The sequence below is a fragment of the Oncorhynchus mykiss genome, chromosome 5, assembly GCF_057628025.1.
Source record: "Oncorhynchus mykiss isolate SJ-2025 chromosome 5, ASM5762802v1, whole genome shotgun sequence".
Taxonomy (NCBI): domain Eukaryota; kingdom Metazoa; phylum Chordata; class Actinopteri; order Salmoniformes; family Salmonidae; genus Oncorhynchus; species Oncorhynchus mykiss.
Window position 1 is genome coordinate 6,612,501 of NC_143026.1, and position 15,395 is coordinate 6,627,895.

At 45.1% G+C, this 15,395-nt stretch overlaps 1 protein-coding gene across 4 annotated transcripts in view; it reads right to left on the minus strand.

The window, feature by feature from the left end:
- Positions 1-15,395, minus strand: part of wdr7 (WD repeat domain 7) — a 314,307-nt gene that overhangs the window by 204,899 nt on the left and 94,013 nt on the right. For all 4 annotated transcript variants that reach the window (XM_036976656.2, XM_036976659.2, XM_036976658.2 and 1 more), the window contains 2 exons: positions 13,490-13,608; positions 11,371-11,494 (listed from right to left, as the gene is read on the minus strand). In XM_036976656.2, the coding sequence (XP_036832551.2) occupies positions 11,371-11,494; positions 13,490-13,608 (243 nt within the window). The remainder of the gene's footprint in view (positions 1-11,370; positions 11,495-13,489; positions 13,609-15,395) is intronic.

Sequence of the window (15,395 nt, forward strand, 5' to 3'; positions counted from 1 at the left end):
AGGCTGTTATAGCAGCAATTTTCCAACATCTAGTGGAAAAAGCCTTCCCAGAAGAGTGGAGGCTGTTATAGCAGCAATGTTCCCAACATCTAGTGGAAAGCCTTCCCAGAAGAGTGGAGACTGTTATAGCAGCAAAACGGGGGACCAACTCCATATTAATGCCCATCAATTTTGAAATAGATGTTTGACGAGCAGGTGTCCACGTACTTTTAGTCATGTAGGGTACATTCCTCACAAATAAACTGGATTAAATAAATAAAAAAAGAGAGAGAACTCACCGTTAACCTTTCCGTTAACATTTCTCCAATAATAACAAATAATTAAATGGCTATGTTTTCCAAACCATATCAACAACAACTCCTCATAGGAATAAACTGGTTTCCATTTTATGCTCTTGTAAATTTTACCTCCCTGTAAAAGGTCACTTATTCATTGCCTTAGTTTGGCTCTCCTCCCTCAACATGGCCTTGTGTGTGTGTGTGTGTGTGTCTCAGCATGGCCGCTTGTGTACACCATTGTGCATCAGTGACCTTTCCACTGTAACAGATCTGCTTAAGTGCAGAGGAAAGTCTAACGTTTACGAGAGGAGAATTAACAGCAGGTAGGACATCTAGCTAGCCTACACTTAGGGGCATAGAGTACTGTAGGTCCAGTGGTGCTTTTTCAAATGAAAGTGTGGAGTCCCTGCACCAAGCAAATATATACACATCTATCTGGGTTAGAACCACATATCTATCTGGATTAGAACCACATATCTATCTGGATTAGAACCACACGTTGTATAGACACATACATCTATCTGGATTAGAACCACACGTTGTATAGACACATACATCTATCTGGATTAGAACCACACGTTGTATAGACACATACATCTATCTGGATTAGAACCACACGTTGTACAGACACATACAGCCATCTGGATTAGAACCACACGTTGTACAGACACATACAGCCATCTGGATTAGAACCACACGTTGTATAGACACATACATCTATCTGGATTAGAACCACACGTTGTATAGACACATACATCTATCTGGATTAGAACCACACGTTGTACAGACACATACAGCCATCTGGATTAGAACCACACGTTGTACAGACACATACAGCCATCTGGATTAGAACCACACGTTGTATAGATACATACATCTATCTGGATTAGAACCACACGTTGTACAGACTCATACAGCTAGCTGGGTTAGAACCACATGTTGTACAGACTCATACATCTATCTGGATTAGAACCACACGTTGTACAGACTCATACAGCTAGCTGGGTTAGAACCACACGTTGTACAGACTCATACAGCTAGCTGGGTTAGTATGGTAGTGTGTGGTGAGTCAATTCTAACTCAGGTCTACATAGGATCTGTCACATTCTCCTTGCCTGGACCAAACCTCTGTATACATGCTGCCAGGCCAACAGCCATGAAGCAGGGCAGGCAGGCAGAGAGACCAGAGAACCGTCCCAGAGCGCTTTGGGGAGGCAGAGAGACCAGAGACCCGTCCCAGAGCACTTTGGGGAGGCAGAGAGACCAGAGACCCGTCCCAGAGCGCTTTGGGGAGGCAGAGAGACCAGAGACCCGTCCCAGAGCGCTTTGGGGAGGCAGAGAGACCAGAGACCCGTCCCAGAGCGCTTTGGGGAGGCAGAGAGACCAGAGACCCGTCCCAGAGCGCTTTGGGGAGGCAGAGAGACCAGAGACCCGTCCCAGAGCACTTTGAGGAGGCAGAGAGACCAGAGACCCGTCCCAAAGCACTTTGGGGAGGCATAGAGAGGAGCGCCGCAGAGGAAAACGAAAAGATATCCGATTCACTGACCCCTGCCGCCTTGTTCCCCTGCCGAGGTCAGTCGCCATAGCTCTCTCAATTCAATTTAAGGAGCTTTATTGGCATGTGAAACATGTTTACATTGCCAAAGCAAGTGAAATAAATAAACCAAATTTAACTCCCCCTCCCCTTTCTCTCTCAATCTCTCCCCCTCCCCGTGGTAACACTAGACTGAGCAGCAAGGGTCCGTTGCCATGGCAGCTGTTCCCCAGAGCCACCAGTGTCTGTCCCGTCAGTGTGGCCTGGTGGCTCCACTGTTGTGGACATGGCACAACCCCTCTCTTCCAGGACCACACACAGCAGCACAGATCAGAGGAGAAGCTGGGTGGATGTTGGGGATAAAGATATCCTCTGTGGGCTGGATGACGAAATGTAGAGAGGGATGGACGGATGGAGAAATGTAGAGAGGGCTGGACGGATGGAGAGAGGGATGGAGGGAAGAGGAGGATGCCTCCCTGGGGGGGGTTCCACTCTGCATTAATTATTCAGCCCGGGAGGCAGGCAGGCAGATAAGCCGTTTCTAACTTCAGCCTCCATGTCTCTATTTCTGAAAGTCACAAATACAGTGCCTACGGGAAAGTATTCAGACCCTTCGACTTTACCACATTTAATTACGTTACAGCCTTATTCTAAAACGTATAAAATAAAACAATATCCTAAGCAATTTACACACAATGCCCCATAATGACATCACAATGCTCCAAAATGACATCCCCCAAGACTCGAAATTGAGCTAAGGTGCATCCAGGTTCCATTGATCATTCTTGGAATGTTTCTACAAATTGCAGTCCACCTGCAGTAAATTAAATTGATTGGATATGATTTGGAAAGACACACACACCGGTCTATATAAAAGGTCCCACCCGTTGACAGTGCATGTCAGAGCAAAAACCAAGCCATGAGGTCGAAGGAATTGTCTGTAAGAGCTCCAAAGCAGGATTGTGTCTCGAGGCAGATCTGGGGAAGGGTACCAAAACCCTTCTGAAGCATTGAAGGACCCCAAGAACACAGTGGCCTCCATCATTCTTAAATGGAAGACTCTTCCTAGAGCTGGCCGCCCGACTAAACTGAGCAATCGGGGGAGAAGGGCCTTGGTCGGGGAGGTGACCAAGAACCCGATGGTCACTCTGAAGGAGCTCTAGAGTTCCTCTGTGGAGATGGGAGAACCTTCCAGAAGGACAACGATCTCCGCAGAACTCCACCAATCTGGCCTTTATGGTGGAGACAATCAGACCACAAACAAAATTCTGTGGTCTGATGGAAGCAAGATTGGCATTCAGGACAAAGAGTTCAAACGTCTGGAAGAAACCTGGCACCATCCCTACAGGGAACCATGGTGGTGGCAGCATCACTACGGTGAAGCATGGTGGTAGCAGCATCACTACGGTGAAGCATGGTGGTGGCAGCATCCCTACGGTGAAGCATGGTGGTGGCAGCATCACTACGGTGAAGCATGGTGGTGGCAGCATCACTACGGTGAAGCATGGTGGTGGCAGCATCACTACAGTGAAGCGTGGTGGTGGCAGCATCATGCTGTGGGGATGTTTTTCAATGGCAGGGACTGGGAAAGATCAAGGAAAGATGAATGGAGCAAAGTACAGAGAGATCCTTGATGAAAACCTGCTTCAGTGCACTCAGGACCTCAGACTGGGGCGAAGGTTTACCTTCCAACAGGACAACGACCCTAAGCACATAGCCAAGACAACGAAGGAGTGGGTTTGGGACAAGCGTCTGAATGTCCTTGAGTGGCACAGCCAGAGCCCAGATTTGAAGTTCTCTGGAGAGACCTGGAAATAGCTGTGCAGCAACGCTCCCCATCCAACATGACAGAGCTTGAGAGGATCTGCAGAGAAGAATGGGAGAAACTCCCCAAATACAGGTGTGTCATGCTTGAAGCGTCATACCCAAGAAGACTAGTTGCTCCAATGGCTGCCAACAAAGGTGCTTCAATAAAGTACTGAGTAAAGGGTCTGAATAGATATGAAATGTGATACTTCATTTAAAAATATATTTTATACATTTCCTAACATTTATAATGTAGATTGGTGAGGGGGAAAAAAACATTGAATTAATTTTAGAACAAGGCTGTAAAGTAACAATGTGGAAATCAAAAGGGGTCTGAATATTTTCTGTAACTGCTGAAAAGCGACTCAATTCAATGGCCTTTATTCATATTTGCACAACATCTTGCTGTTGACATGGCACGCCGTGGTATTTCACCTGATACAGTTGAAGTCGGATGTTTACATACACCTTTGCCAAATACATTTAAACTCGGTTTTTCACAATTCCTGACATTTAATTCTAGTAAAAATTCCACGTCTTAGGTCAGTTAGGATCACCACTTTATTTTAAGAACGTGAAATGTCAGAACAACAGCAGTGTGATTTATTTCAGCTTTTAATTCTTTCATCACATTCCCAGTGGGTCAGAAGTTTGCATACACTCGATTAGTATTTGGTAGCATTGCCTTTAAATTGTTTAACTTGGGTCAAACGTTTTGGGTAGCCTTCCACAAGCTTCCCACAATAAGTTGGGTGAATTTTGGCCCATTCCTCCTGACAGAGCTGGTGTAACTGAGTCGGGTTTGTAGGCCTCCTTGCTTGCACACACTTTTCAGTCCTGCCCACAAATGTTCTATAGGATTGAGGTCAGGGCTTTGTGATGGCCACTGCACATACCTCGACTTTGTTGTCCTTAAGCCATTTGGTCAACTTTTTGAAGTATGCTTGGAGTCATTGTCCATTTGGAAGAACCTACCAACGTGTATAAATTACCTCAACTAACCTGTACCCCCGCACACTGACTCGGTACCGGTACCCCCCTGTATATAACCTCGCTACTGTTATTGTGGAACTTTAGTCTATTTGGTAAATATTTTCTTAACTATTTCTTGAACTGCACTGTTGGTTAACTTCCTATGGCTGGGGGCAGTATTGAGCAGCTTGGATGAATAAGGTGCCCAGAGTAAACAGCCTGCTACTCAGGCCCAGAAGCTAAGATATGCATAATATTAGTAGATTTGAATAGAAAACACACTGAAGTTTCTAAAACTGTTCAAATGATGCATGTGAGTAGAACAGAACTCATATGGCAGGCAACAATCTGAGAAAAAAATCCAACCAGGAAGTGGGAAATCTGAGGTTTGTAGTTTTTCAAGTCTTTGCCTATCCAATACACAGTGTAAAATTTAGTCCGATTGCACTTCCGAAGGCTTCCACAAGATGTCAACAGTCTTTAGAACCTTGTTTCAGGCTTCCACTGTGAAGGGGGAGCGAATAAGATCTGTTTGACTAAGAGGTCTGGTAGAATGCCGTGCGGACGTTCCTTTCATTTCTAAAGACAAAGGAATTGTCCAGTTGGAATATTATTGAAGATTTATGATACAAAATATCCTAAAGATTGATTCTATACATAATTTGACATGTTTCTACGAACTGAACTGTAACTGTCGTCTGAACAAAGTGCCTGCGCCTTGTGAATTTGGATTTGTGAACTAAACGTGCGAACAAAAAGGAGGTATTTGGACATAAATTATGGACTTAATCGAACAAAAAAAACATTTATTGTGGAACTGGGATTCCAGGGAGTGCATTCCGATGAAGATTAAAGATAAGTGAATATTTATAATGCTATTTCTGACTTCTGTTGACGCTTGTTTTGGTGCCTCAGCACTGTACTCAGATGATTGCATGGTGTGCTTTTTCCGTAACACTTTTTTTTTTAAATCTGACACATCGGTTGCATTAAGGAGAAGTATATCTTTAATTCCATGTATAACACGTATATTTTCATCAACATTCATGAAGAGTATTTCTGTAAATTGGATGTGGCTCTCTGCAAAATCACCGGATGTTTTGGAAGCAAAACATTACTGAACATAAAGCACTGGGATTTTTGGATATAAATATGAACTTTATCGAACAAAACATACATGTATTGTGTAACATGAAGTCCTATGAGTGTCATCTGATGATAATCAAAGGTTAATGATTCATTTGATCTATTTCTGCTTTTTTGTGACTCTTCTCTTTGGCTGGAAAAATGGCTGGGTTTTTCTGTGACTTGGCGCTGACCTAACAATCGCATGGTATGCTTTCGTCGTAAAGCCTTTTTGAAATCGGACCCTATGGTGGGATTATCTCCTGCACTTTCACTGGCTGTTGTCAAATCGATCCCGTTAACGGGATTTCAGCCGTATGTTAAGGGCATTTCACGGTAAGCTCTACACCTGTGACAAATAAAGTTTGATTTGATGTCACAGAAGATGTTTATTGCCTTGTCTCTCTGATCGTTCACAGCAGCGCTGATATCTAGGCTGATTTTTGTGCGTGCTCTAGGGCAACGGTGTCTAGACGGAACTTGTATTTGTGATCCTGGCAACTGGACCTTTTTTGGAACACCATTATTGTTTGTCTTACTGAGATTTACTGTCAGGGCCCAGGTCTGACAATCTGTGCAGAAGATCTAGGAACTGCTATAGGCCCTCCTTGGTTGTTGACAGAAGCACCAGATCATGAGCAAACAGTAGACATTTGACTTCAGAATCTAATAGGGTGAGCCAGACTGTTCTAGTGCCCTCACCAATTAATTTATATACTCTATATGTTGATGAGGGTGGGGCTCAAGGTGCATCCTTGTCTCACCCCACGGCCCTGAGGAAAGAAACGTGTATTTGCCCATTTTAACCAAAACACTTGTTGTTTTCATACATTTTATAATGTTGCATGTTTTTCCCCCAACACTTCCATCAATTTATATAGCAGCCCTCACACCAAATTGAGTGAAAAGCTTTTTTTGAAATCAATATGCATTAAAGACTTTGCTTTTGTTTTGTTTGTTTGTCAATTAGGGTGTGCTGGGTAAATCCATGGTCTTTCGTACGGTAATTTGGTAAAAACCAATTACATTTGGGAGGGGGGGGGGGTTCTACGCTGACATATGGATTTGATACATTTTATGACCACTTTAGTTATTCTAAAAATATATATATAAAAAATGATTTGGTAAAATATTTAAATTTGGCCTTCACTACTATTGCATTGAGTAACACATTCATGAATGTGACGGACCGGCTTGATTCTGTCTCATGTAGCAAATTTAAAAAAAATATATATATTTTTTTATATTGGATAAAGGTAGAGACCCAAAGCTAAAAAAATAATATATTTATATTGGATAAAGGTAGAGACCCAAAGCTAAAAAAAAGAAAGAATATTATATATATATATATTTTTTTTAAATTTATTTAACCTTTATTTAGCTATGCTAGTCTAATTATATCATACACAAGTTGAGGAAAAATAAAAAAAGTTATGTTTAGTGAGTTCCAATTGATAGATCCATTGGATTCTTCATTGAGTTGATGTCTGACTTGCTGTTCCTTCTTTTTCCGTAGCGTATTTCTGTAATGTTGTAGTGTTTCACCATAGTGAGGGTGTGTTTACTCATGTTTTCTTGGTCTGTGTGTTTCTGGTTGGAATAGGTTTCCACATGCACTATATATAGTACCAAAGTAGTGCACTATATATAGTACCAAAGTAGTGCACTATATATAGTACCAAAGTAGTGCACTATATATAGTACCAAAGTAGTGCACTATATATGTTACCAAAGTAGTGCACTATATATAGTACCAAAGTAGTGCACTATATATAGTACCAAAGTAGTGCACTATATATAGTACCAAAGTAGTGCACTATAAGTAGTGCATAATATATAGTACCAAAGTAGTGCACTATATATAGTACCAAAGTAGTGCGCAATATATATTGTACCAAAGTAGTGCACAATATATAGTACCAAAGTAGTGCACTATAAGTAGTGCATAATATATAGTACCAAAGTAGTGCACTATATATAGTACCAAAGTAGTGCACTATATATAGTACCAAAGTAGTGCACTATATATAGTACCAAAGTAGTGCACAATATATAGTACCAAAGTAGTGCACTATATATAGTACCAAAGTAGTGCACTATATATAGTACCAAAGTAGTGCACTATATATAGTACCAAAGTAGTGCACAATATATAGTACCAAAGAAGTGCACTATATATAGTACCAAAGTAGTGCACAATATATAGTACCAAAGTAGTGCACTATATATAGTACCAAAGAAGTGCGCAATATATATTGTACCAAAGTAGTGCACAATATATAGTACCAAAGTAGTGCACTATAAGTAGTGCATAATATATAGTACCAAAGTAGTGCACTATATATAGTACCAAAGTAGTGCACTATATATAGTACCAAAGTAGTGCACTATATATAGTACCAAAGTAGTGCACAATATATAGTACCAAAGTAGTGCACGATATATAGTACCAAAGTAGTGCGTCCGTCCGTCTGCCCGTCTGTCTGAGCCTCATTACCTCGTCTAATGTATTTAGCCAGTAAATACACCCTGATAGTAGGGTCAGGCTAAATGTTGGAACGGGGCTAATTGGTTAATGCTTTGAGAGGCACGACCACTCGCATCACATAGCAGACACACACACACACACCTCAACAAGATATTCACCTCTATCAGGGGATGATTCAGCAGCTCAATAACACAGTACATTTTCAAAACACCGCCGTGTCGCCAGGGAAGCGGCGTCCCCGTGTCGCCAGGGAAGCGGCGTCCCCGTGTCGCCAGGGAAGCGGCGTCCCCGTGACGTCAGGGAAGCGGCGTCCCCGTGAAGCCAGGGAAGCGGCGCCCCCAGTGACGCCAGGGAAGCGGCGTCCCCGTGTCGCCAGGGAAGCGGCGTCCCCGTGTCGCCAGGGAAGCGGCGTCCCCGTGTCGCCAGGGAAGCGGCGTCCCCGTGAAGCCAGGGAAGCGGCGTCCCCGTGTCGCCAGGGAAGCGGCGTCCCCGTGTCGCCAGGGAAGCGGCGTCCCCGTGTCGCCAGGGAAGCGGCGTCCCCGTGTCGCCAGGGAAGCGGCGTCCCCGTGAAGCCTGGCTTCTATTGATTCAGCCCACTATCAATAACATCTGACCTGTGTGATCAATACAGGAGCTGTGTGTAAAGAAACACAAGTCCCTCTCCCCACACGCGCACACACACATCTCTCTTCCCGTCTCAACGCCCACGCCGTACCACAGAAGCTCAATTCGAAGGCTTCGATCTGCCTCTCACAATCCATTATTTCGTTCCGTGTTCTGGTACATTTCTTTGGTTCTTCGTTGTTTAAAAATAAGAGCTCACAACCCCTCTATCCCACAACTTTTGTTCTGACGGACAAAGAGCACCTGGGAAATAAGTGTTGTAAAGAACTGAGAACACATTGAAACAGATAAAGGAAGGGCAGCTCTGACTGAGGTCAAAGGTTGGCTATAGAATATGACTGACTGAGGTTGGCTGTAGAATATGACTGACTGAGGTTGGCTGTAGAATATGACTGACTGAGGTTGGCTGTAGAATATGACTGACTGAGGTTGGCTGTAGAATATGACTGACTGAGGTTGGCTGTAGAATATGACTGACTGAGGTTGGATATAGAATATGACTGGCTGAGGTTGGCTGTAGTATATGACTGGCTGAGGTTGGCTGTAGAATATGACTGACTGAGGTTGGCTATAGAATATGACTGACTGAGGTTGGCTGTAGAATATGACTGACTGAGGTCAAAGGTTGGCTATAGAATATGACTGACTGAGGTTGGCTATAGAATATGACTGACTGAGGTTGGCTATAGAATATGACTGACTGAGGTTGGATATATAATATGACTGACTGAGGTTGGCTGTAGAATATGACTGGCTGAGGTTGGCTATAGAATATGACTGACTGACAGGTTGGATATAGAATATGACTGACTGAGGTTGGCTATAGAATATGACTGACTGAGGTTGGCTGTAGAATATGACTGACTGAGGTTGGCTGTAGAATATGACTGACTGAGGTCAAAGGTTGGCTATAGAATATGACTGACTGAGGTTGGCTATAGAATATGACTGACTGAGGTTGGCTGTAGAATATGACTGACTGAGGTTGGCTATAGAATATGACTGACTGAGGTTGGCTGTAGAATATGACTGACTGAGGTTGGCTATAGAATATGACTGACTGAGGTTGGATATAGAATATGACTGACTGAGGTTGGCTATAGAATATGACTGACTGAGGTTGGCTATAGAATATGACTGACTGAGGTTGGATATAGAATATGACTGACTGAGGTTGGCTATAGAATATGACTGACTGAGGTTGGCTGTAGAATATGACTGACTGAGGTCAAAGGTTGGCTATAGAATATGACTGACTGAGGTTGGCTGTAGAATATGACTGACTGAGGTTGGCTGTAGAATATGACTGACTGAGGTTGGCTGTAGATTATGACTGACTGAGGTTGGCTATAGAATATGACTGACTGAGGTTGGATATAGAATATGACTGACTGAGGTTGGCTATAGAATATGACTGACTGAGGTTGGCTGTAGAATATGACTGACTGAGGTCAAAGGTTGGCTATAGAATATGACTGACTGAGGTTGGCTGTAGAATATGACTGACTGAGGTTGGCTGTAGAATATGACTGACTGAGGTTGGCTGTAGATTATGACTGACTGAGGTTGGCTATAGAATATGACTGACTGAGGTTGGCTGTAGAATATGACTGACTGAGGTTGGCTGTAGAATATGACTGACTGAGGTTGGATATAGAATATGACTGACTGAGGTTGGCTGTAGAATATGACTGACTGAGGTTGGCTGTAGAATATGACTGACTGAGGTTGGATATAGAATATGCCTGACTGAGGTTGGCTGTAGAATATGACTGACTGAGGTTGGCTGTAGAATATGACTGACTGAGGTTGGCTGTAGAATATGACTGACTGAGGTTGGCTGTAGAATATGACTGACTGAGGTTGGCTGTAGAATATGACTGACTGAGGTTGGCTGTAGAATATGACTGACTGAGGTTGGCTGTAGAATATGACTGACTGAGGTTGGCTGTAGAATATGACTGACTGAGGTTGGCTGTAGAATATGACTGACTGAGGTTGGCTATAGAATATGACTGACTGAGGTTGGCTGTAGAATATGACTGACTGAGGTTGGCTGTAGAATATGACTGACTGAGGTTGGCTGTAGAATATGACTGACTGAGGTTGGCTGTAGAATATGACTGACTGAGGTTGGCTGTAGAATATGACTGACTGAGGTTGGCTGTAGAATATGACTGACTGAGTTTGGATATAGAATATGACTGACTGAGGTTGGCTGTAGAATATGACTGACTGAGGTTGGCTGTAGATTATGACTGACTGAGGTTGGCTGTAGAATATGACTGACTGAGGTTGGCTGTAGAATATGACTGACTGAGGTTGGATATAGAATATGACTGACTGAGGTTGGCTGTAGAATATGACTGACTGAGGTTGGCTGTAGAATATGACTGACTGAGGTTGGCTATAGAATATGACTGACTGCCCACTGATGTTATAGACTGTATCCCCGCCCGCACACCCGGCCCCACACCCCGGCCCCCCAACACCCCCCACACCCGGCCCCCCACACCCGGCCCCGCACCCACACGTAGACTTACGTGAGCTGACTTGATCCACGTACTGGGGCAGGTAGGGGGCCCACAGGTCGATGGTGTCCTTCCTGCCTGACTGACCAATCCTCCGCAGCTCAGCCAGGAGCAGGGCCTGGGCCGCTTCTCTCACCTAGTGGAGAAAGACCCAGGATATTAACATCAGTAGCTGAGAACAGAGACATCCCAACAGGAAGGAAATCAGTCAGTCTCTCAGGGTGTACGCTGGTGGACAGACACACACAGGTTATGGAAGCTAATAAAACACAGGTTATGAACCTGGAAGCTAATAAAATAATGTCATTTAGCAAACACTTTTATCCCAATCGCCTTAAAAATGTAAATGTGTGCAGGCATTTTCAAAATGGGTGGCCCCAGTGTGAATCGCACCAACGACCCTTGAAGTCCGCAAGCGCCACGCTCGACCAACGGAGAAACACAGGACGGTTTACAGCAGGTGAGGAAGAGGAAAGAGAGTGAACAGGAGAGGAGGGAAGAGAGTGAACAGGAGAGGAGGGTAGAGAGTGAACAGGAGAGGAGGGTAGAGAGTGAACAGGAGAGGAGGGTAGAGAGTGAACAGGAGAGGAGGGTAGAGAGTGAACAGGAGAGGAGGGTAGAGAGTGAACAGGAGAGGAGGGTAGAGAGTGAACAGGAGAGGAGGGTAGAGAGTGAACAGGAGAGGAGGGTAGAGAGTGAACAGGAGAGGAGGGTAGAGAGTGAACAGGAGAGGAGGGAAGAGAGTGAACAGGAGAGGAGGGAAGAGAGTGAACAGGAGAGGGACTTTAGAAACCGAGAACCCCTACTCATCTACCAATGACCCCCAACCCTGGCCGGAGCTAACCCCCAACCCTGGCCGGAGCTAACCCCCAACCCTGGCCGGAGCTAACCCCCAACCCTGGCCGGAGCTAACCCCCAACCCTGGCCGGAGCTAACCCCCAACCCTGGCCGGAGCTAACCCCCAACCCTGGCCGGAGCTAACCCCCAACCCTGGCCGGAGCTAACCCCCAACCCTGGCCGGAGCTAACCCCCAACCCTGGCCGGAGCTAACCCCCAACCCTGGCCGGAGCTAACCCCCAACCCTGGCCGGAGCTAACCCCCAACCCTGGCCGGAGCTAACCCCCAACCCTAGCCGGAGCTAACCCCCAACCCTAGCCGGAGCTAACCCCCAACCCTGGCCGGAGCTAACCCCCAACCCTGGCCGGAGCTAACCCCCAAACCTGGCCGGAGCTAACCCCCAAACCTGGCTGGAGCTAACCCCCAAACCTGGCCGGAGCTAACCCCCAACCCTGGGACTCTTGGTTAAGTGTTAAGACTGACTACATCACTTCTTCTTTTTATAAGAAACATTGGTGTTGAAAATCCCAAATTGTTTTGCAGAGTCAACTTACACACAGCTCTGACACCCTCACTTATCCCACCAGACATGCCACCAGGGGTCTTTTCACAGTCCCCAAATCTCCAAATCCATCTCATATTGCTAAAATAAACAGCAAACCTGGTTTCAAAAAACAGATAAAAGAACACCTCTCCCCCATGTGACCTAGATAGTTTGTGTGTAAACATTGGTATGTAGGCTACATGCACTTTCATTTTTTAAATGCATGTCGTTCTGTCTTTGATCTGTTCTTGTCTATTGATGTTCTGTATAATGTCATTCTGTATTATGTTTCCTGTTTTGTGTGGAACCCAGGAAGACTAGCTGCTGCTACTGCAACAACTAATGGGGATCCTAATAAAATTCCAAAAAACCAAACCCTCCACTAACCACTCACACAGCTCCACTAACCCCTCACACAGCTCCACTAACCCCTCACACAGCTCCACTAACCCCTCACACAGCTCCACTAACCCCTCACACAGCTCCACTAACCCCTCACACAGCTCCACTAACCCCTCACACAGCTCCACTAACACCTCACACAGCTCCACTAACACCTCACACAGCTCCACTAACCCCTCACACAGCCCCACTAACCCCTCACACAGCTCCACTAACACCTCACACAGCTCCACTAACCCCTCACACAGCTCCACTAACACAGCTCCATTAACCCTAATCCTGGCCTGGCCCTGTTACTCTGTGCACCAGAGAGTTTACGTTGACATGTTTGAATAGATTTGAAATTACCTCCAGACAGCGGTCCTGCCAGCGGCGCGCCAACATCTCCAGAAGAGGTGGTCTGAACTTGTCCAGGCCCAGCAGGTCAGGCAGCATCACACAGTGCATAGCAGCCAGCTGGCTCCAACCTGCAGGGGTTAAAAACAGCAGCTGCAAGGTCACACAGGGCGACACAGTAACCTGGGGGGGGGGGGGTTTATAACAGCAGCCACAGATCAACAGTGACCTAGGGAGGGGGGGGGGGGGGGGTTTATAACAGCAGCCACAGATCAACAGTGACCTAGGGAGGGGGGGGTTTATAACAGTAGTCACATGGTAACACAGTGACCAAGGGGGGGTTATAACAGTAGTCACAGGGCGACACAGTGACCAGGGGGGGGGTTATAACAGCAGCCACAGATCAACAGTGACCTAGGGAGGGGGGGGGGGGGTTATAACAGTAGTCACAGGGCGACACAGTGACCAGGGGGGGGTTATAACAGCAGTCACAGATCAACAGTGACCTGGGGGGGGGGGGGGGGGGGGGGTTATAACAGTAGTCACAGGGCGACACAGTGACCGGGGGGGGGGGTTATAACAGCAGTCACATGGTAACACAGTGACCAGGGGGGGGGGGGGGTATAACAGTCACATGGTAACACAGTGACCGGGGGGGGGGGGGTATAACAGTCACATCCGTTCACGGGCGCATTAAAAAGTAAAATAAAAATATTTGGAAGATCCTACAACCTTCAGACAGACATGAACAAACAGCAAGGAAGCAACCGGCGCTTGTGGACCATTTGAATAACTTTGAAATGTTATCAAAACACCATATGAATGTGGAAGAGAGTATTTCATATCGAACAATGGTATGCATCCTATTCACATATATCGTTCAAATATATGGGTCGGGGTTAAATCTTGCCGATTTGGGGATGCACGGCATACACAATGTATTTGTTTGTATATGACCATCGTATGGTAGTATCCATTGCTGCCACATACAATAAGTACTCACCTTCCTTTGAGTTTGGTTCTGTTATGTACAACGCTAATAAAACACTGTTTACGCTGCCTCCACAAAGTACTGGTTGTGTTACAGCCCGAATTCAACATGGATTTAAAATAGATTTGTTTCTCTCTCACCTTGCTACACACAATACCCTCCTTATAATGACAAAAGTGAAAACATAGTCTGGAAATGTTTGCAAATGTATTTGAAAATGAAATACAGAAATATAATTTTACGTAAGTATTTCACACCCCTTTGCTGTGACTCCATATTCAGCTCAGGTGCATCTAATACCAGGTGCATCTAATACCAGGTGCATCTAACATCAGGTGCATCTAACATCAGGTGCATCTAACATCAGGTGCATCTAACATCAGGTGCATCTAACATCAGGTGCATCTGACACCAGGTGCATCTAACATCAGGTGCATCTAACATCAGGTGCATCTAACATCAGGTGCATCTAACATCAGGTGCATCTAACATCAGGTGCATCTAACATCAGGTGCATCTAACATCAGGTGCATCTAACATCAGGTGCATCTAACATCAGGTGCATCTAACATCAGGTGCATCTAACACCAGGTGCATCTAACACCAGGTGCATCTAACATCAGGTGCATCTAACATCAGGTGCATCTAACATCAGGTGCATCTAACATCAGGTGCATCTAATACCAGGTGCATCTAATACCAGGTGCATCTAACACCAGGTGCATCTAACATCAGGTGCATCTAACATCAGGTGCATCTAACATCAGGTGCATCTAACATCAGGTGCATCTAACATCAGGTGCATCTAACATCAGGTGCTGACACAAATCAACTTAGGGGTGTGAATACTTATGTAAATTAGATATTTAAAAAAATGAAAAAACATGTTTTCATTGTCATTATGGGGTAAAAACAATTTCAAATAAA